Raw genomic sequence first — 21,180 nt, 5'->3', positions numbered from 1 at the left:
TCCTTGGAAGGAGGTTTGTCAGCCTAAGAACAGGGGTCTTGGGATTAGACAAACGAAAGATAATAACAAGGTGTTATTAATGAAGCTGCTTTGGAGAATGTGGCAAAACCTCTCTACTCTTTGGGTTCATTTCCTCGGTGGGAAATATAGGAAAAATAGAGTCTTTGGGGGGCCCAAAGAGAGAGTTGAGAATTGTTCTTTTCTCTGGAAAGGCCTTAGTTCTGTCTTTTCAGAGTTCTGTTCTGGGATTGGCTGTGAGGTGGGAAATGGAAAATCTATCAGTTTCTGGAATGATCCTTGGATTGGTGGTAAACCCCTTTTAGATAAGTGTGTTTCTCTTCCTCCTGATAATATCCGCAATTGGAGGATTGCGGATGTGGTGGATGCTGAGCGGGATTGGATCTGGGATAAATTTGCATCCTTTTTTAAACTGGATATTCTCCTGAGGATCAGAGGAGTCAAGGTTAGTAATATGGAGGAAGATAAGGATAGGCATTGTTGGGCGTTGTCGAATAACGGCGCTTATACTTGTAAATCTGCCTTTGAGGCCTTCAATCAGAATGAGGCGGGGTCCATCTCTGATGTCTAGAAGAGTGTTTGGGTTCCATACCGTATTAGAAGCTTTCTTTGGCTTGGGGCCAAAAATAGGTTGCTCATTAATTCCGAGAGGAACAGACGGCATCTGGTGGATTCCGGGGCTTGTAGCAGATGCAGGGGCAATGTGGAAACTCTGTGTCATGCTCTTAGGGATTGTACTAAAAGCAAAGAGGTGTGGACGAAAGTTCTTCCTCATCATATGCTATCAAATTTTTTGGCCCACTTTGATATGGACTGGTTTGCAGATGGCATTAGTGGGAAGCTGTTGGCCAACCTTGAGCATGAGAATATTCTCTTTGCTATAGTCTGTCACCAGATTTGGTATTGGAGGAATATGGAGATCTTTGAGAAGAAATCTGTTGCTCTTCATAATTTGGAAGGCTTCTTCTTGGAAAAATTATCAAATATTTTGGCCAGTTTCAAAGGTGATGGCCTTGCTATTTCTACCCAAAAGAGGAATATTCACCTCCTTAGTTGGTGTAGGCCTAGAGAATGGGAGGTTAAGTTAAACACGGATGGTTCTTGCCTTATCTCTGGTAATATCTCGGCAGGAGGGGTTCTGAGGGATGATGGAGGCGCTTGGCTTTCTGGGTTTGTTCACAACTTAGGCATGGGGTCTTCCTTTGTAGCTGAGCTTTGGGGGATATTTTCTGGCCTAAGGTTGGCTAAGAGTCTGGGGTTGAGAATTCTGAGGGTTGAGTCGGACAACCTTGAGGCCATAAAATTAATTTCCGACAAGAATGCTATTTGTCTAAAAAGCAGTAATTTAATCAAAGGCATTAGGAGGCTTTGCTCTTCCTTTGACGTCATCAGCTTCAGCCATGTCTTTAGAGAACAAAACAGGGTTGCAGATCGTCTAGCTGCTGATGGGCATGAGCGGATGTTGGGTATCACTACCTTATCTTCTCCGCCTGATTTCTTGTCTTCTCTTCTTTATGCCGTGAAGATCAACTATGGAAGCCATCCATCTAATGAGACAATTAATGGAGCACTATCGAAATAAGAAGAAAGACTTGCATATGGTTTTCATTGACTTGGAGAAAGCATATGATAAGGTACCAAGGGAAGTACTTTGGTGGGCCTTGATAAGGAAAGACATTTCGCGGAAATATATTGACATCATAAAGGACATGTATGAGGGAGCATGCACGAGTGTACGTACTAGTGTTGGGAAGACTGAAGAGTATCCTATTACGATTGGAGTGCATCAAGGTTCCGCACTAAGCCCATTTCTTTTTGCCATCGTTATGGATGAACTAACAAGTTCACTTCAAGATGGTATACCATGGTGCATGCTGTTTGCAGATGATATTGTGTTGGTTGATGAGACGAAAGAAGAAGTGGAGAGGAAGTTGGAACTATGGAGACAAACTCTAGAATCTAGAGGCTTTAAGTTGAGCCGAAGTAAGACGGAATATTTGGAGTGTAAGTTTAGCGGCCATAGGAGTAGGGAGGTAGAGACAATCACCCTAGATGGGAGAGTTGTTCAGGCCTCGGATTGCTTCCGGTATTTAGGATCTATTATCCAAACGGATGGAGAAGTAGATGGAGATGTTGCTCATAGGATTAAAGCTGGTTGGTCGAAGTGGAAGAGTGCTACGGGTTTCCTTTGTGACCCCGGCATGCCTAATAGATTGAAGGGGAAATTCTACCGGACGGCAATTAGACCAGCATTGTTATATGGTACGGAATATTAGGCAGTGAAACACTGCCACATCCATAAGATGTCGGTGGCAGAGATGTGTATGTTGAGATGGATGTGTGGTCATACGAGAAAGGATCGAGTGAGTAACGAAATAATTAGGACAAAAGTAGAGGTCACATCTATTGAAAATAAAATGAGAGAAAACCGACTAAGATGGTTTGGCCATGTGAGACGTAGAGCGCTTGATGCGCCGATTAGAAGAACCGAACAGTGGCAAAGGGATGTAATGATGAGGAGTAAGGGAAGACCAAAGCAAACTTGGAGGAGGGTGATCGAGAGTGATATGAGTTTACTGGGAATTAAGGAAAATATGGTAGTGGATAAGACGGAGTGGAGGGAGCGAATTTGTGTTGCTGACACGACTTGATTTCACAGTCTTATATGATGGTTCATATTAGCTGACCCCAAATCATTTCGGGACTAAAGCTTTGTTGTTGTTGTATCTTTCCAGTTCTACCAAAAAAAAATATATTTAGAAATCACAAGAATTGTATTTAGAAATCAGTCAAACCATATAATTTACTTGTATACTTTCACCTAAAAAAAAGACATAAAACTTAATTGAATAGCATCCATACAAATTAATTAATTTTATCAAAACTCAAACTTTACGTGTTTTTAAAAATAAAGAAATTGACTAGTGTAGTTTGTACAAACTCATTGAATAATAAATTATTAAAGTGAATATTTCATACTATAATTGGACAATTTCCCAACGATTGTCATCTCTGCAAAAATCTGGAATCGAACAAAGAATTGTCATCAAAACACACAAGCTAATAGTTCAACAGGCAGTGTCCTGTCACTAAGAATAGTAAAATCAAAATGCTGAGCAACTCCAAACATCCAAATTGGATAAAACAAACTCACTTTCTAGTCGAGTAACTCTACAAAATGAGTAACTTTCATCTATGCACTTGAAATCATCACTTGATCCATTATTGTGACCATTTCACCTTCGGGTTCAAAGCTAAGTAAACATGGAAATTTGCTAAACAAAATTATCTGGTGACTAGTAATTAAAACTCATTTGCCAAACCTAAAAATTGCAATTAAAGTATGTTATAAGATAAACATTAGATGTCTTAGCAATCACCACATGAGAAGAAGAAAAACAAAATAACATTAACAAAAATTCTACATCTGGTCCACCTCAAGCATAACAGTTCAACAAAATCAATAACACCTGAATACATTTGTGTTTAGAAAAGAGAAGTTCCCTTGCCCTTCTTGTCTCCACCAATTTCAAAATGCTTGCACCTCTGCAGGAACAATACCTAATCAGCAAACATATCCATCCACAAATCTAAACATAAAATTATAGGCCACTTGGCATAATTTGTCACTTTTGACTCCCTTACTTCTATTTTTGTACATTTGGCTTCATAAGATCTAACTTGACCTTTAACAGAGGATTTCTGAGGTCGAATTATTTTCTCCAATTGTACAATAATGGGTGTAACAGTGAATTGAACTCTATGTGAGACGAATCTTTTTACCATGGTTAAATGTGATTAAAGTAGGAAGGACAAAGTGACAAATTATTTCCAACTTTTGCCTAAAATTTTATGGAGGGCAAACCTTAATAGGATGCTGAGACACATGCTTGCAGCCTTGACATTGCAGCCTCAGGACAATCTTCTTGGTGGTTTTAGCCTGAACAAAAATTACATCAAACTTACGAGTTAGATTTGCTACCTCCCCTATGGTTTATAATTGATAAATTATTTTGATTATGTTTTCATCATAAGATCATTAAAAAAAAAAAAAGATCCAGAAAAAACATTAGCATTTACCTTCTTGTGAAAAACAGGCTTTGTCTGCCCACCGTATCCTGACTGCTTGCGATCATAACGTCTTTTCCCCTGTGCAGAAAGGCTATCTTTCCCTTTCTTGTATTGTGTGACCTTATGCAAGGTGTGCTTCCGGCATTCCTTGCTCTTGCAGTATGTTTTCTTTGTTTTGGGAACGTTCACCTGCACAAATAAGCAGAGGAATCTATTATCATTAAAAGTAACAAATAGACATTTAACATTTGTTTTCCAACAAGTAGTAGTGAGCAGAGAACAGCCTATTATTAGATTCAGCATACTCCAATTCACAACCACACAGCAAGGAGAAAATCATCTCAAAAATCATCAAGGAAACAATAAAATGAGCTGGAACATTGGCTATTCATACCAGTATATCAAAAACAAGCAATCATTTGAATTGCCTTATTATCTTCTTTCAAAAGACGAGCATTAGGGATTAATACATAAAACATACTGACATTCAAACCATGGATTGGAATTCATTCTTGCACTTTTCCACTAATCATATAATCACTTCTAACAAAGACTAATCTAACACATCTTAGAAAAATATTTAACTTTTGAGCATAAGAATTTCTTTATCAATGCATACGCTTGAACTGCAAAGTGGAAATAATACTACCATCAAGTTGTTTAAAAACGGGGAAAAGAAATAAATAGCGATCGAAGAACTGCAATCTGATCGAACCCAAATGAAAGAAATAAAAATAAAAAATAAAATTTCACTCCAGTTCGAACATAAGCGGGTAGAAAACGAGATATCAAGAGGCAAAAATGGTTAAGATAGACAAAGAATCGCAACTTGGATAGTTAAAATTCAAGCATGCAACCAAAAAAACAGAGATGCAGAAGAGTAGAAGGTAAAGTTACACTAACCATTATGCTTATCCTCGAGGAATTCAACGAATGATAGCAGCAAGAGGCCTTCCGGTTCAGATGGGAAGCGGCCAAATGCTACGATTTTATAGTAGCGCCGATTAGGGCTCCATTGTTGTGTTCGAATCAGTTCCGGGCTTGGGCCGGAACGTATGAAGTTTTCAATGAGATAATCAACTAAATTGTTATTTTTCTTTTTTTTTATGGAATCAACTAAATTATTATTGTTTAAACGTTGTTAAGCCAATAACACATTTAATGTTATACATCATATAATTAAAAGTTTAATATTGATCAGTTCAAAAAAAAAAAAAAAGTTTAATATTGATTCTCTCTAAAAAAAAATGTTGAAAATTAGGTGAGGTTTTATAACCCACCTTATTTTAACCCATTCAATCCATCAAAATTGATTTTTTGGATTATAATGGATTAAATAAATATAATGATTTATGAATTTTATAGTTGCTAGTTTATTATGAACCAAAGTATAAACCTATCTAATACATTTAATTAGGGACGTGAATAGGGTGGGATTTCTCATTCGCATCAGTAACCCGCCATCGGAGAATCACCGATAAGAATCACTATGGGATGAGGATGAGGATAATTTTATTCTCCGTAGCGGAGATAGGGAACGATATTCCCACCCCGCGAGGATCCCCGATCCTACCCCATTAATCCTCGATGCGGAATCCCCAGCAGATCCCCAATTATTCCGTAATAATTAAATTTATATTTTAATATTATAATTTATAACTTTTAAACTAAATTAAATGGACTTATCTTTCAAAAAAAAAATTAAATGGGATAATATAAACAAAATAGTCAGGGACTAAATGGATTATTATTCCAAAAAATAACCTAAAAGGCAACAATACTGCCATAAAACTATTTTATCTTTTCGAAAAAGAAAAATCTAGTAAGGAGAAAGACAACCATCGTTCCAACTTAAAGTTTGTTCGCTGCCGATCTCTACATGTTTCTCCATTGTCATCGTTATTTTGTTTCTAATTAGTAAGTTTCTTATCCATTTGGGGTCCATCTGTGTCATTTTTCCATCGTCATCATCGTTGATTTGGATCTATTTCTGTTGATTTTCATGTAAAATAATGGTTAGCGATTTAGAATAAAATGTTTTTCTCTTACATTTGAACTTATGGATAGCACTTCAGAACTCATGGTGAACTCATGATTTGCATCTGATCTTGCTTCCTATCAATTTATGTTTAAGTTTATAATCTTGAACTCATGGTGAACACGTAAAGATAGGCTTTATACTTAAAGTGTTTATGGTACAAAATATATGTTTTGATCATGTAAAGTGCTTTGTAATATTTTTTTTTATATCTGATTCAAGTTCTCATCTATAAACAAGGATGGGGATCCCCACAGGGATGAGGATTCCCCGTAAGACGGTGATAGGGACAAATTTGTCACCATCTAACTTGTGGGGACGGGAATGAGGATGGGGAATCCCCGACTAGTCAGAGGACGGGGATAGGAAAGGCATTCATCGCCCCGTCCCATTTACATCCCTACATTTAATTCATCTAATTTTTCAACTCTCAATTTGTTTATTATATTGAAAAATGCTTTATATAAAAAGGGATGGTTGGACACTTAATACTCCATATATATATATATATATAATAACTCGTTATTTGATTTGGCTTACATGTTCAACCCGTGATGATGATCCGACATTGTAGTGATCCTACAAAATAGTATGTATGTCAGACGAGGTCGGAGTCCGGCAAACCCGCTCCGGTGCTTAATTCAGTTTTATGATTAAGACCGAATGGAAGGGTATAAACTAGTTTGAGATAGTAGTTAACATATCAAACATTATGTCTATACCTGTCTATTTATAGTGTTCAATTAGGTTTAAGGTTGTCACGCCCTTTGGAATCCTTATGGAGCTAGGATTCCTAATCCATTAAGGAGTTTGAATTATGGGAGGAATCCTGTATCGCATTGTATTTTGGAAGATTCTTTTGTGTCTGGGGGTCTGAATCCTTTTAGCCACTTTGGAATGCTTTTCATTAGGCTTGGGTCGTCCTGGATATATATAGACTACTAAAGTGGGTCGTAGGTCGTCATAGATGTTATTTGGGCTTTCATCACTTTGGATTTTGGCCGTAATGAGGATGACACTGACATTATGCATGTGACACCATTTAGCATGATAGCAGATAGTATAGTGTGCACCGTAACGTAAGTGATGTTGAAATTTTACTTGAAATCGAGCTTGAAAACAAGCTAGCAATACAACAACTAACTCTGGTTCTCCAATGGAAATTTAGAATGAAAAACAAGCCAACAAAATCAAATTGGAAGATCGTAGATACACATGATGAACTAATCGAATTTGGAATTGAAACAATTTCTTCACCTTCACTAACTCATAAAAACTGGTTTATAGTTAGAAGAACATGAAAATCGCAAGCTAACTCTGCTTGTAATTTTACTTAAAAGACAAACTTGCAATCAAGCTTGAAATCAAACTAGCAATACAAGAGTTAATTCTGTTTCTGTTGATTCCACCATGAAAATTCAGAATGAAATACAATCCAACACAGTCAAATTGAGAAGAACGTATATACACACAGGGAATGAATCGAATATGGAATTGAAACAACTTCTTCACCTTCATTGATTTAGAAAATCTGGATTGTAGTTCCAAAAACATGAAAGTCACAAACTAACTCTGCTTCTGTTGATTCTGCCATGGAAATTCAGAATGAAAAACAAGACAATAAGAATAACTATTCGAATTTGGAGAGAACATAAATATATAATAATAACTATTTGAATTTGGAATTGAAATAACTTCCCTCAATAAACTAGTTTGGAGTTACATAAACATAAAAGTCACAAAAACCAAATTAAAAAAAAAACGGCAATAAAAAGGTAAGAAACATAAATATTATTGCCAGTGGCGACTTAAAAAAAAATTTAGTTTTTTATTTAATTATAATTTAGTAAATAATCCTATAAATAATAAAATGAGATTGTCCAAAAAAAATAATAAAATTAAAAATTAAAAATCATTATCAGAAATTTGAAAAAAAGTAAAAATAAAAATATTTTATATGTTTAAAATAAATAAATATCACGTGATAAAAAAATATAAATGTAGGAGTTTGTTAAATATAAAATACAATTTAAAATTTAATTTTTTAATATGATTTTCTTTTTTAGAAACAAGTCGGAGGAATCTCAAAAGGAAAATTTACATATAAATTCATTTTTAAATAACTATTTATAATTATATCAAGTCATAATTTCATTGTTTTTAATTTATTTTAAGATTAGAAGTATAGAAAATATTGTTTAGAATTTAGGATTTATGAATTGAAGTTTAGAATCTTTAAATTAGGATGTATACTTTATTTGTTACAGTGACATATTCAAAATTAAATTTGACATTCTGATTCAGTTGTAATTTTATGGGTCAAATACATGAATAAAAAATTTAGACCTTAATTCATAAATCATAAACGCTAGAAAATATATTATAGACTCCTAATTTATAAATTTTAATCCTTAAAATATATTAAAAGTACTGATTTTACTAGTTTGATATAATTCAAAATCAGTACTTGACATAATTGTAAATAATTTTTTGAAAGTGAATTTATACATAAATTTCTCTAATTTTATCTTTAAAGGTCAAATACATGAATATCATTAATTAAGTACAAAATTACAACTAAGTAATATCACTAAACTTAATTTTTAATATGTCATTATTTTCCATATATTATCATTTTACATCATAATTTAAAGAATTTAGACTCCAATTCATAAATTATAAACCTTAGAAAATATATTCTAAACTTTTAATTTATAAATTATAATTTTTAAAATGTATTAAAAGCATTGATATAATCCAAAATTATGATTTGATATAGCTGTAAAATAATTTTTAAAAGATGAATTTCTCTGTAATTTTTTCTATTTAATTGTGATATTCATGTAGGAAGTCCATCAGAAAATACAGCCCATGTAAGATGTTGAGTAGAAATTATGGGCCCAAACTCGTTTGGTATTATGATTCATATCTCATCCCTTTCCCGACTGAACCCTGATTTCCCAGACTTTGGCTCCACCGCACGACAACGGACCTCTGGGCGCCGCGAAACCAAAACTCTCTCTCTTCCCTCTAACAACTACTAGTCTCAACAATTCCTCCTACTCTCATGGATTCTTTTCATGCGCTGTGATCCTCCTCATTACCTAAATACTCTTCCTTCCTTCCGACTGCAACAAAAATCATTTCCCATTCATCAATGGAGTTGAGAAGGCTCACTGCCATGAAATCCGCCTTTTTTTATCCTCCTATAACTCGTCCCTTGACATGCGTCACCTTCACTCTCCAACAGCGCCACCAAGCCGACCCTCTTTTGCAGCCACCGATCCCTCAACAAGCTTTAGATCAAAGTTTGTTGAATTCTGTGTTTTCTCTTCTTTCTAATTCGTCTTTAGATTCTTCTAAATGTAAACAACTTTTACCCCAGTTACCCCCTTGTGACTTTGATCGGTATTTTCTTGCCATTGGAACCAATGTGAATCCCAAAACGGCTCTAAGATTCTTCCGTTTTGCATCTGAGACTTGTAAGTTTTCTTTCACACCTCGTTCTTATTGCATCCTAATTCGGTTGTTAGTTTCTTCCAATCTTCTGTCGCCTGCAAGGTTACTCTTAATTCGGTTGATTGATGGAAAATTGCCGATTCCGTATGCTAGTACTTTTCAGAGGAGGCCTATTGAGATTGGTGCAATTATTTCAGATTTGGTTTCAGTGTTTGAGCCGGTAGTTGCGGTTAAAGTAGTTGATATGCTGATTCATGTTTTCTGCACACAGTTTAAACATCTGGGATTTGGGGTTGCTGTTGATGAATTTATTTTATTGGCACGTAAAGGATTTTTTCCATCTTTGAGAACTTGCAACTTTCTGTTGAGTTCTTTGGTGAAAGCTAATGAGTTAAAGATGAGCTATCAAGTGTTCGATATTATATCTCATGGTAGTATCACTCCCGATGTTTACTTGTTTAGCACCATAATTAATGCCTTTTGCTTGGGAGGGAGAGTGGAGGATGCCATCGGATTGTTTCTTAAAATGGAACAAATGGGTGTTTCTCCTAATGTTGTTACTTATAATAATATAATACATGGTTTGTGCAAGTATGGAAGATTGAACGAGGCATTTCAATTCAAGGAAAAGATGGTAAAAGAGAGAGTGAACCCGAGTCTGGTAACTTATAGTGTTCTCATTAATGGTTTGGTTAAGTTGGCGAGATTTGATGAAGCTAACTGTATATTTAAGGAAATGTCTCATAGAGGTTTCATGCCAAATAATGTTGTTTATAACACATTAATTGATGGGTATTGTAGGATAGGGAGTATTAGCAAGGCACTAGAATTAAGAGATAATATGGTATCCAATGGTATAAGTCCCAATTCCGTTACTTTTAATTCACTCGTACATGGTTTTTGCAAGAGTAATCAAGTAGAACATGCTGAACTGATTTTGGAGGAAATGCTATCTGGGGGTTTAATTGTAAACCAGGGTACTTTTACTTCAGTTATTCGTAGATTATGCATGAATTCTAGATTCGATTCTGCATTGTTGCTTACTAAGGAGATGCTTTTGAGAAATTTGAGGCCAGGTGATGGTTTACTTACCTTGTTGATATGCGGGTTGAGTAAAGATGGTAAGCTTTCAGAGGCAATTGAACTTTGGAATAGACTCTTTGATAAAGGTTTTGTCCTTAGTACTGCGACCTCAAATGCTCTAATTCATGGAATGTGTGAAGCCAGTAAAATGGAAGAAGCTGTTAAACTCCTCAAGTGGATGATAGAAAGGGGTTTGGGTTTTGACAACATCTCATACAACACACTTATACTTGGGTATTGCAAGGAAGGTAAAATTGATGATGGTTTTAAACTTAAGGAAGAGATGACCAAGAAAGGAATTCAGCCAGATATATATACTTATAATGTGCTGCTACATGGCCTCTTTAATATGGGTAAAGTTGAAGAAGCTGGTAGGCTTTGGCATGAAGTCAAAAGAAACGGTCATATTCCAAATGTTTATACATATGGGGTCATGATTGATGGATACTGTAAAGCCAATAAAGTCGAAGACGGAGAAAAACTGTTACAAGAGATGATTACTCAGAAAATGGAGTTAAATTCCGTTCTTTACAATATAATGATCAGAGCTTACTGTAATAGCGGGAACATGATGGAAGCCTTTAGACTACGTGATGACATGAGAAGTAGAGGCATTCCTCAAACTCTTGCTACATATTCTTCTCTTATACATGGACAATGCAGTATTGGCCTAGTTGATGATGCAAATCACCTTTTTGATGAAATGAAAAGGGATGGCTTGTTGCCTAATGTTGTCTGTTATACTGCCCTTATTGGTGGTTATTGTAGCCTACAACAGATGCATAAAGTTGATACTCTCTTGCAGGAAATGTCTTTAAACAACATACATCCTAATAAAATTACCTACACTATCATGATATATGGGTATTGCAAAGTGGGGGATATGAAAGAAGCAACTAAACTTCTGAATGAGATGGCTCAAAAAGGAATTGTCCCTGATGCTGTCACTTATAATGCCTTTGCAAATGCGTTCTGCAAGGAAGGGAAGATAGAAGAAGCTTTTCAAGTATGTGATCTTATGTCCAGCAAAGGATTTGCTGGAGATGAAATTACATATACTACATTAGTCGATGGTTTGCATCGGCCATCGACAGTTACAGATCAAGAATAATCGGGAGCTTTCCCTGAGGTTGGGTTTTAAATTATGACATATTCTTGTCACTGAAATGGCAGACAGCTTGAGTATGCACACAATATGTGAGTAGACACAAATTTGTTATTGCTCATGCTCTAAATGTTGCAACTTCGATATACTTAATTTATTTGTGCCTAATTAACTCTTTTTCTCATGAAGGATGATTATAGACAGTGAATGGGGGGCTGCTGTTCTCTCATGCTCTCACGTAGATACACGTTTTATAATTGAAGCTAAGAGGTGTGCAATTTATCTAATATATGTGACCAAATAAATTTTTTATTACCTAATTATATTTTGCCTAGTAATATCTATGCAATGTTGAAACAGAGTTATTGAACGGTTGTGCATAGAGGATTGAAAAGCTTCTGTTTTCATTTCCTATGTTGCTTCTACTTTTGTTTGCATTCTTTTTCTAGCTTTTAAGTTTTATATCCCATAAATGTGTGTATTTGTGGCAATATGGAGGGTTTGCTTTTAATCTTGTGTTTATTTTGTTGCGCATTTTCTTTTATATTAAATCTCATAATATCCTGATTTAGCCATGATAGCTATTCTAATTTCCCTATTAGTTTTCGATATAGGGGTTTGGGATATTTTTCTTAATTTTCTTTTATCTTTTTATAAATTTATCATCAGAAAAAGTGAAGCTACTTTTGGAATCATGAAACGACTAATCGATGTAAATAAATTTTCATAGAGTACAAATTGAAATGACATGCAGAAGGCTTGACTTGTGTTTGCTGAAGAAATCGTTGACATTTTTCTTTAGATATGGAGCTCATAATATGTTGATTTTCTTGCTTAAATATTTGATATTTCATTTTCATGTCTTTAGTCACAGTCAACTAAGTAAAGTTTATATAAGATAGGTGGATGAACCTTTGAGTCATAGTAATCAATGTGCAATTCTGAATTCAAAATATAACTCATTTCATAACTAGGTGAATTTAGGAAGAAACTTGCTGACTATATAATTTTTATTTGTTTCTAGTAATGTTTAGACTGACCTTTCCTCTATATATGTTAACTTTCTGTCTTCATATATTGAAACAGGTCCATGTTCAACGGGTAGGTTAGTAGAAGAGCCATGTCATGTGGTCGATATGTGGGACCAAATCACTAAAGGAAGGGTATTAAAGAATGAAATTAGACGAGACAATCTATCAGTTAGTGGAAGGAAGTAGATGGTTCAAATATTGAAAGTTCCAAGGTACTTCTGGCTCTTGTCCCGAACTATTTTCTTCACTTTTCTTTCCTGTTTTTTTTTTTTTTTTACTGTCTATTCTCCCTTCGAACACTCTCAGATGGCTCAGTTGGAATTGCAGTGTGTATTATCTATTCATTAGCAGCATTTGTTATGTTATAGCTAAATGCTGCCTTTATGTATAATATGCTCACAAGAACTCCTCAACATAATTTTAAGAATAAAGAATGATTAAATACTTCTCTTTTCTTCATGATCCATTTGCCATGTTTTATGCACAAGATAAAAAAACTTGGCATATCGAATCAATGGATGACTATAACAGTCCAATGCAATACACATGATTTTGGTTTGATTTTAATGCTTTTCAAAGTCTAGGATTGCCTGGATATTACTCAGATTCTTTATAGCATTACAATTTTTACATGGGGAGAAAAGAAACCTAATAATAGTCAGGTAGTAATCTAATTGAGTTCCAATATTTAGTGTTGTGAGGATTCTGAATAGGAGTTTTCTTTAAATATAAGACCTTATCAGAAGCTATGATTTGTTTATCTGTGGCTTCTAGTTTTCCGATTTCTTCTGCTGTTCACATCTCCATTATCCAATTCAGTTGTGCTTGAAGAATTTGCAATTTTGTTTTCTTTTGATGCTTTGTCAATTGTCCCAAAATGATGAAATTCAAGCATACAAGCAACTTCTGACTTTTTTTTTTAATATGAATTTCTGAGTTTTAGATATATGAAGAATTACTGGTTTTCAAAACTCTAATGAAAACTTGAAACTGATACCAGTTTCACAAAATCTGTTGGAAATGGGAAAGGTGTGAAGGATGTATTAGAAAATAGATTTTCATTGCTCGGCTGGTGTTCTGGAAATTCCACTTTTTGGAAACTGAAATATTTTACAATAGTAATTGAATTGACCTCTTAATTGAATTGGTTGAAAATAATTTTGATGTTGCCTTTTAACCTGCCTAATTTACTTAAATAAAGATTTATGTACAGCTATAGAGGTTTACCCAATTAAGGCTTTGAAATCTGGACCCATAATAATAAATGTTTTTGAATTTGCTTTCTTGAGCTCCATGCTGTATGATTTACCCTGCTATGCTTTATATTTGTTTACAAATCCCTTGATGAAATTAGTTTTTCATGCTTATTGAGCTTTCAAAGGGGGTTTGAACAATTGAAATTGTAGTGAGAGCTTGTAGTCCGCAGAATTTGTTAATTTAGCTCATGTACTTCTATTGCTTGCCAAATTTGGCCCTTATTAAAGCGGGTCTATTAGGTTGCTTTAAATGTCCTTTTTAATACATTTATGAGAACATTTTAACCATGTGTGACTTAGCGGCACGTGTAAAACGGGGCTTAATGGATGCATAATAAGAATTAATGCTCTTAAAAAAATATCCAAGGGGCTAAAACTTGCTTGATTTCAAAGTTGCACAGAGATAGGGGACATCCTTACCTATTCTTAGTTCCTAAGAATTCAACTTTGAAGTTACTTTCCATTATTTCCAGATGGAGATTTCTAGTCTTACCTTCTCCCACCTTTTCTTCTTTAGACAATGAGGTTTTATCCAATCTTATTTGATAAGAATGTCATCGACCCTTCATTATGTGGATTTGCATAAATGATCCATCGTTGTTAGTTTGTTACAAATGCACATGATTTGGTCCTTTGGTCTTTTTTTTTCTTTGTTGTGCGTATCTTTCTATATTCTGCTTTCCAATGATATTAATTTTTATTTCTTTGTTTTTTTTTTTTTTTTTGCAGGGGCTAATGGAACTGTTAGGCAAACTTTGGAGGGCTATGACTGCCCTTTAAACCAAAGATTGTGTGTTGTTGCCACTTTTTCCATCAATAGCTGATATTATTTCAGAACATAAAAAATGAGAACTGTTCTCTTAGCATGCTACCCTGAATATCGTGCAATACGAAGAGGTTATCAACCAGTTGCGCCCATAGTTGCTTATTGTGCTTCATGCTCATGCAGTTGTTCTCTGTAAGCAATGGAGGATCTGTCTTTTTTCAACCATAATCTTTTTATTTGTTTTTGCTTATCTTTGTATCTCAAAATGGCAGTTAAGGTGGCTGCACTAGAATGAGGATCATCGAACCATTAAGGCTTGAATCGGACTATCTATTTGATAAGCATGGAGGAGTCAATGCTGACAGAATGAAATCAGTCAAAGCCGTGCTCTCTCCTGCGAAGTTGGACATTTGATATATTCCTGTAACAGAATCCATTGATGATTAGAATAGTTTCTATAGCCATATGATAGAAATGACAATTAGAAAATACGATGTGTTTTTTATTAAATTTATGGTTAAATGTCCATTTTGAAGCTGTAACTTGTAAGTTGTGCGCATGCAATAACAGCAAAATTGAAGTAATTGTTCATCTTCTGAAAATTTTATGGCATAAACTACACTCTTGAAGATTTGATTCACTCATTTACAGGACGCCCAAGGTTCTCAAGACTTAAACATGTTGAAGAGTATGGTAAATATTTCTTTAAGCAGCTATCTGCATGAAGTTATAATCTCTGTTATATGATGTGGGTTTTTCTCGTTACTTTTCATCATTCAGAATTATGAGTCTTGCTGTAAGGAAGATGCTAGTTGCCAGCTGGACCGATTTTCCGCCTGTCAAATTAATGATAGGGGTTCAAGTACTGAGTGATGATGGCACTTGCATCAAATGAGCATTGTATTATTGTGTCATTTTGGATTAATGTTAACATTTGGATTTGAGTATATTTGGTAGATGGATATAGCCTTTTCTGTAAATTTATTCATAGCTAGAGATTTCTTAATTGAATAGTGTTTGCATGAAGTTTAGTGCATAATATACATAAACTGCTCTCATATTTCGTTGCATTTTCTGACAGACAACTAATGGATCAGTAGAAACAAGTCGAGAGGAAAGAAGATTTAAAGTAGAAGATGACTAGCTGTCATTGGTTCAAAAATGGAGTCTGACTCCAAGGCAGCAGCTAATTCCGGCCACAAGATAGCTGACACGGTCCATGAGCCATCACCCCTGGCACTTGGCCTTTGGTTCAAGTAAGCCACTCCTATTCTTTGTATGGTAGAAGAGACTGTGCCTAGCACAGGACTACCAAATCCGAAGTTCAGTTCTGCAACTGGAAACCTCCGACCTGATGAGAGGACTACAGCCGGACCTCCACGGCCTAAGACGATATATGGTAGCATCAAACCAGGCCTGTGGCATTCAATCCAATCAATCAAATCCATGAAATGCTCTTGATTTGCAACCTTCAATATGGTCTCATGAACATTAGTAGCTATATCTGAGATGGAAGCTTGTTTGATTTCTGCAACAGTTGCCTCTCCAACACCTATTGACAATACATTTCCAATATAGTTTGAAAATGAAGTTTGAGCCCCATGCATTCTTCCACGCCCGTCAACTAGCCATCCCATTTTGCACCTTTCATGCTTTTTATCAATAGCCGTGACCATAATCTTCCATATGTAGGCTGAGAATGCTTCAATTTTCGTTCTCTTGTTGCCATTTGAGCAAGCGATATGTTGCAGATGATTGATGTTTGATATGTCGATATGATAAAGGCGCTTGAGCAAGATGTCATTCGGTGGCATGTTCATTATATCTTCCATGCTGCACTTGACAAAAGTTCTATCCAGTGATGGGTGATAACGGGGAGGACAACGAGGATGAAGATTTCTCCGGTGGTCTGGTATGAAAGATGATTGCTTATTTAGAGCAGTATTAGACCATGATAGGAGGAACTTACTGAAGGCACTTGCATCTCCAAGTGCATGATCAAAGGAAAATGTGATAGAAATGCTTCCACAAGTGTATTGTATGACTTGGATTTGTGTAGGAAAATCAGAGGTTATGGATGCAAGCTTTCCTTGTAGAGATTTGTCAAGGTTGTAAAAATCTAAATTCTTCAAACAAATGTTAGCATTGCCTTCAACAACAAGAGCTCCATTGTTGTCACATATGATCTCAGGCTCATTACTCACTGGATTTTGAACAATACGCCCAGCAAAGGGATAATAATAACTTAGATTTTCAGCAAGGGAGTTAGCTAGAGATTCCATGATGGAGGAAAAGCTAGCAGATTGAGGATTATCATAGAAATAAACATATGTCACCGGAAATCGGCCGGAAAGGAGGTCAAGATTTGATAGAGCTATTACTTGGGAGTTTGGCAAGTGATTTGAAGCTTTCACAACTCTCTTTTTGGTTAGGTTTACTTCAAAGTTTCTTTGGTTTGGAACTTGTGCCTCCATCTATCTCTTTTTTATGGAGAAAAGGCTGTGTTTTGGTTCAGTTTATCACCCTCTCACTGCCATGCGTATATATATACACTTTATGAATGGGATTACTGTGCAGCATTTCTTATATTTGTGTAATTAAAAATGTCATATTGATATCTACAGTATATGCAGTGAACACATAAAAAATAAGGTCAAGCTTAAAATACGATCTAATGTTTTTGGAGAAGTGCAAATTTCTCTTATTAGAAGTGCAAATTTCTCTATCTAATAGGAAATTTGAATAATTTGGTTTGCCAATTATATTTGACTGCCCAAATAAATTTATTGGTAAATTTTTTATTAATTTTTTATAACTATATTAGTAAAAAAAAAAGAAGTTGTGATTATCTTTATTTATTAATATTTTAACAGGTTGTTACCAAAAAAAATTAACATTTTAACAGGTTTCTATTTTATTTTTTTTATATATGTTGTAGTAATACATTGAATCTTTTTTTAGCTGAATCATTTTTTCAAATTTTTTTTTTGTTCGATGAGGTCAAATTTGAGCTCTTTTATGTCATAAAATAATTAATGTATGAAAGTTGAGATTCCTATATTGGTACAAAGGAGGTGATGGTATAGTCATGTCATGGTTGCAGCACTCACTACAAATTTTGGTATATTCATTCTGAAACTTAGCCAAGTTTGGCAGGCAACATCATTACATTACATGATGAGGTGGCTATAAATTAAATTATAATCATTGACTTTCTACCCAAAAAAAAAAAAATTATAATCATTGACTAACAATTCCCCTTCTACATAAACCATGTTCCACTCAAATTGTTTTAACATTTTCGTATTTTTATACACCAGTCTTTCATTATTTACTTCTTATTTCAAAGATTGAAGTAAGATTTCTAATTATTCTGTAGGTTTATAAAATTATTAATGGCTTCGATGTAAATTTATAAAGGATTAATGGCGTAATAAAAAATAAGGGTTAAGGTGCAAAAATACCCCCAACGTTTTGGTCCAGGAGCAATTTTACCCCTAAGGTCAATAAATTGGGTCAATTTGAGGAATAATTCATCAAACTATCTTCTCGGTCATGAATCTTGTTATCTACACTTCATACGTGTGTCATTTTATCAGTAACGAATCACAAACATTCGCTGGGATGTGAAAAAAAAAATATATATTGTCTTTTTGTACGGATTAGACAAAAAAAATTCAAAAAATCCACCGAATTTATAAATATTAATCTCAAATTCTATTATTAAATTATAAAAAACATGAAATCCCTTTTTTAGAACGAATTATTATGAAATTGGTGTAAAATAATGAACAAAAATATATTTGTTTTATAATAGTGTTTGAAATTGATCCAATTTACTAACGTTAGAGGTAAAATTGATCTTGACTTCCAACGTTGGGGTAAAATTGCACCATTTTAGACGTTAGGGGTAAAATTGCTCCTGACCCAAAACGTTAGGGGTATTTTCGCACCTTAACCCACAAAATAATCAACTTAATTTATAAATTTACTAATGATAGAGTTCAGTGTGTGGATCTCACTAGAAGGATTCCCTATTTTTCGGTTGGTGTCAAGCTTTAGGTCGGTTCCAATATAACTTCAAAATTTATCTATAACTTTGTCAATAAACATGGTGAATTATGTCAAGTTTAGCCGTTAACAATTTCTATCACCGCTGAAACCACTTAAATTTGATATTTGTAAAATGAAAATTTATACTTTTAATATTATAGCAATAAAATTATCAATATTGAATAAACATTAAATATTATTATATTTATAAATTTCATGTAAATAATTTTATTTTAAAAGGCTTACAGTTAGTTTTTATAATTTTTTTTATTGCATCAATAACAATGTTATCAGAATCGGACCGTACATTAAACCGGATTAATAGTTGGATCATGGATCACTTGGTCGAATCGAATGGTTCGGATTGATCATATCAGATGACGTAATAAATAAACAAATAATATACTTATATTAAATATTTAAAATTAATTTAAAATTATTTTTATAAATTATATATCCAAAGCAAATTATAAACAACTTTTGATTCACCACACCCTTCCTTCTTTCATGGCTCATTCTGAAGTTGACTGGTTCTCTGAAGGAGCCAATGGGAAGTTGTTGGCCAATATGGAGCACGGTGACATTTTCTTCGCTATTATCTGTCACCAAATTTGGAAATGGAGGAATGAAGAATTATTTGCTGAGAAGACTGTCATTATTCCTGACTTACTTGATTACTTCTCGAAAAAGCTCTCTGTTATTACAAAAAGCTTTGAAGGAGAGCCCATTGTTAGACCTTCCCCGGATAAAGTGGTCAATTTAGTTGGTTGGAGTAAGCCTAGAGAAGGGGTTGTGAAGTTGAATACGGATGGCTCCTGCCTTAGCAATGGCAGAATTGCTGCTGGAGGAGTTCTTCGGGATGCTGGTGGCGCTTGGCTGGCTGGGTTTACCCATAACTTGGGGATGGGCTCTTCATTTTCTGCGGAGCTCTGAGGTATTCTGTCGGGTATAAAACTTGCCATACGCATGGGTGTTAAAAGGCTATCGGTGGAGTCTGATAATTTGGAGGCAATCAACAGGATTTCTGATAGCCAGGCTGTTTGTCTTAAGAGCCAGAATCTTATCAAAGCTATTTTGAGGTTTCGTCCTGCCTTTGAGGCTCTTAGTTTCTCCCATATTTATAGGGAACAAAACCGCGTGGCGGATCGCTTGGCAGCTGCTGGGCATGGGGGGATGTTAGGTGTTTCTACCATTTCTGTTCCTCCTTCTTTTCTGTTGTCCACTCTCCTAGAGGATAGGGTTGGGGTCAGCCTTCCTAGACTGATCCCGGGTTAGGTTTTTTGTTTGTTTGTTTTTCCTTTCCTTTTCCTACCAAAAAAAAAAAAAAACAACTTTTGATTTGTTATTTTTTTTGTCAGCTTGAGGCTTAAATATATAATGGGTAAATGTAGTTTAGAATAACTTGAAATATGTCAACGTATTCTACGTCATGAGATCTTTTTAACGATATATTAAAAACTCAAAACAGATAAGTGATGGATGAGAAATTGATGTTCAAAGTGAATCACTTGAAATAGTTTGGAAGAAAATAAAAGAAAATCAAGCATTCTCATCTCACATAGAAAAAGAATGAAATTTTTAATTAGTTTATAAGTAAATACCATTTACAAGCCTTCAACCAATTAATAGGGAAAAACTCTTTCACCCACAAAAGTGCAATCGAAGCATCATCGGGTTAGGGGCACACCCGTACTATGTGGACAAAGCGAACGCCACATTGAAATAAAGTCCATTACACAACTTGCTAGTTATAATGTGTATTTTTTCCTAAATGTTCAAAAATTTGTTTCCCGCCCGATTTTTTTTAGCTCAAGGTTACACCGGTTTCCGACCGGACCATCGAGACCCGGTTCAACTCTTTATTTGAGTGTTCAAATAGCCGGAGGGGTTCGGAACGGTTGCTTGGTCGATTTTCGGTTCGAGCCTGGTAACCTTGATCAATAGAACCAAATAAAGATAAAATTTTCGAAATAATTTATAGAGTAGGAAATAGTTAGCAACTATATTATTGTTAGGGTAAAATAATAATAAGAAAAACACATCGATTTCCGGTTCGAACCTGATAACCTTCACCAATAGAACTAAATAAAGATAAAATCTTTGAAATAATTTATAGAGTAGGAAACGGTTGGCAACTATATTATTATTAGAATAAAATAATAATAAGAACAACATGTCGATTTCCGATTCGAGCCTAATAGCCTTGATCAATAGAACCAAATAAAGATAAAATCTTTGAAATAATTTATAGAGTAGAAAACAGTTAGCAACTATATTATTGTTAGAGTAAAATAATAGTA

At 34.6% G+C, this 21,180-nt stretch overlaps 3 protein-coding genes across 4 annotated transcripts; 1 reads left to right on the top strand and 2 right to left on the bottom strand.

Moving 5' to 3' along the window:
- Nucleotides 1-3,331: 3,331 nt before the first annotated feature.
- Nucleotides 3,332-5,147, bottom strand: LOC136231854 (large ribosomal subunit protein eL42). The gene is made up of 4 exons (XM_066020826.1): nucleotides 4,993-5,147; nucleotides 4,099-4,278; nucleotides 3,884-3,958; nucleotides 3,332-3,564 (listed from the first exon to the last, which is right to left on the bottom strand). Exons 1-4 carry the CDS (start codon nucleotides 4,993-4,995, stop codon nucleotides 3,505-3,507), a joined length of 318 nt encoding a protein of 105 aa, XP_065876898.1. The 5' UTR covers nucleotides 4,996-5,147; the 3' UTR covers nucleotides 3,332-3,504.
- Nucleotides 5,148-9,068: 3,921 nt separating this feature from the next.
- LOC136232473 (pentatricopeptide repeat-containing protein At4g19440, chloroplastic) lies at nucleotides 9,069-15,456 on the top strand. Of its 2 annotated transcripts, none has more exons than XM_066021654.1 (5): nucleotides 9,069-11,866; nucleotides 11,975-12,044; nucleotides 12,861-13,017; nucleotides 14,791-15,019; nucleotides 15,100-15,456. In XM_066021654.1, the coding sequence occupies exon 1, from the start codon at nucleotides 9,285-9,287 to the stop codon at nucleotides 11,778-11,780; it is 2,496 nt and encodes an 831-aa protein (XP_065877726.1). In that variant the 5' UTR covers nucleotides 9,069-9,284; the 3' UTR covers nucleotides 11,781-11,866; nucleotides 11,975-12,044; nucleotides 12,861-13,017; nucleotides 14,791-15,019; nucleotides 15,100-15,456. The 2 variants fall into 2 exon arrangements, with proteins under 2 accessions (XP_065877726.1, XP_065877725.1); XM_066021653.1 differs by having other exon boundaries at nucleotides 11,964-12,044.
- Nucleotides 15,457-15,692: 236 nt separating this feature from the next.
- LOC136233637 (coniferyl alcohol acyltransferase) lies at nucleotides 15,693-17,301 on the bottom strand. The gene has a single exon (XM_066023359.1). It carries the CDS (start codon nucleotides 17,299-17,301, stop codon nucleotides 15,952-15,954), a length of 1,350 nt encoding a protein of 449 aa, XP_065879431.1. The 3' UTR covers nucleotides 15,693-15,951.
- Nucleotides 17,302-21,180: the final 3,879 nt, after the last annotated feature.

Source organism: Euphorbia lathyris, chromosome 6, assembly GCF_963576675.1.
Source record: "Euphorbia lathyris chromosome 6, ddEupLath1.1, whole genome shotgun sequence".
NCBI lineage: Eukaryota > Viridiplantae > Streptophyta > Magnoliopsida > Malpighiales > Euphorbiaceae > Euphorbia > Euphorbia lathyris.
This window is presented reverse-complemented; position numbering and strand designations above follow the sequence as displayed.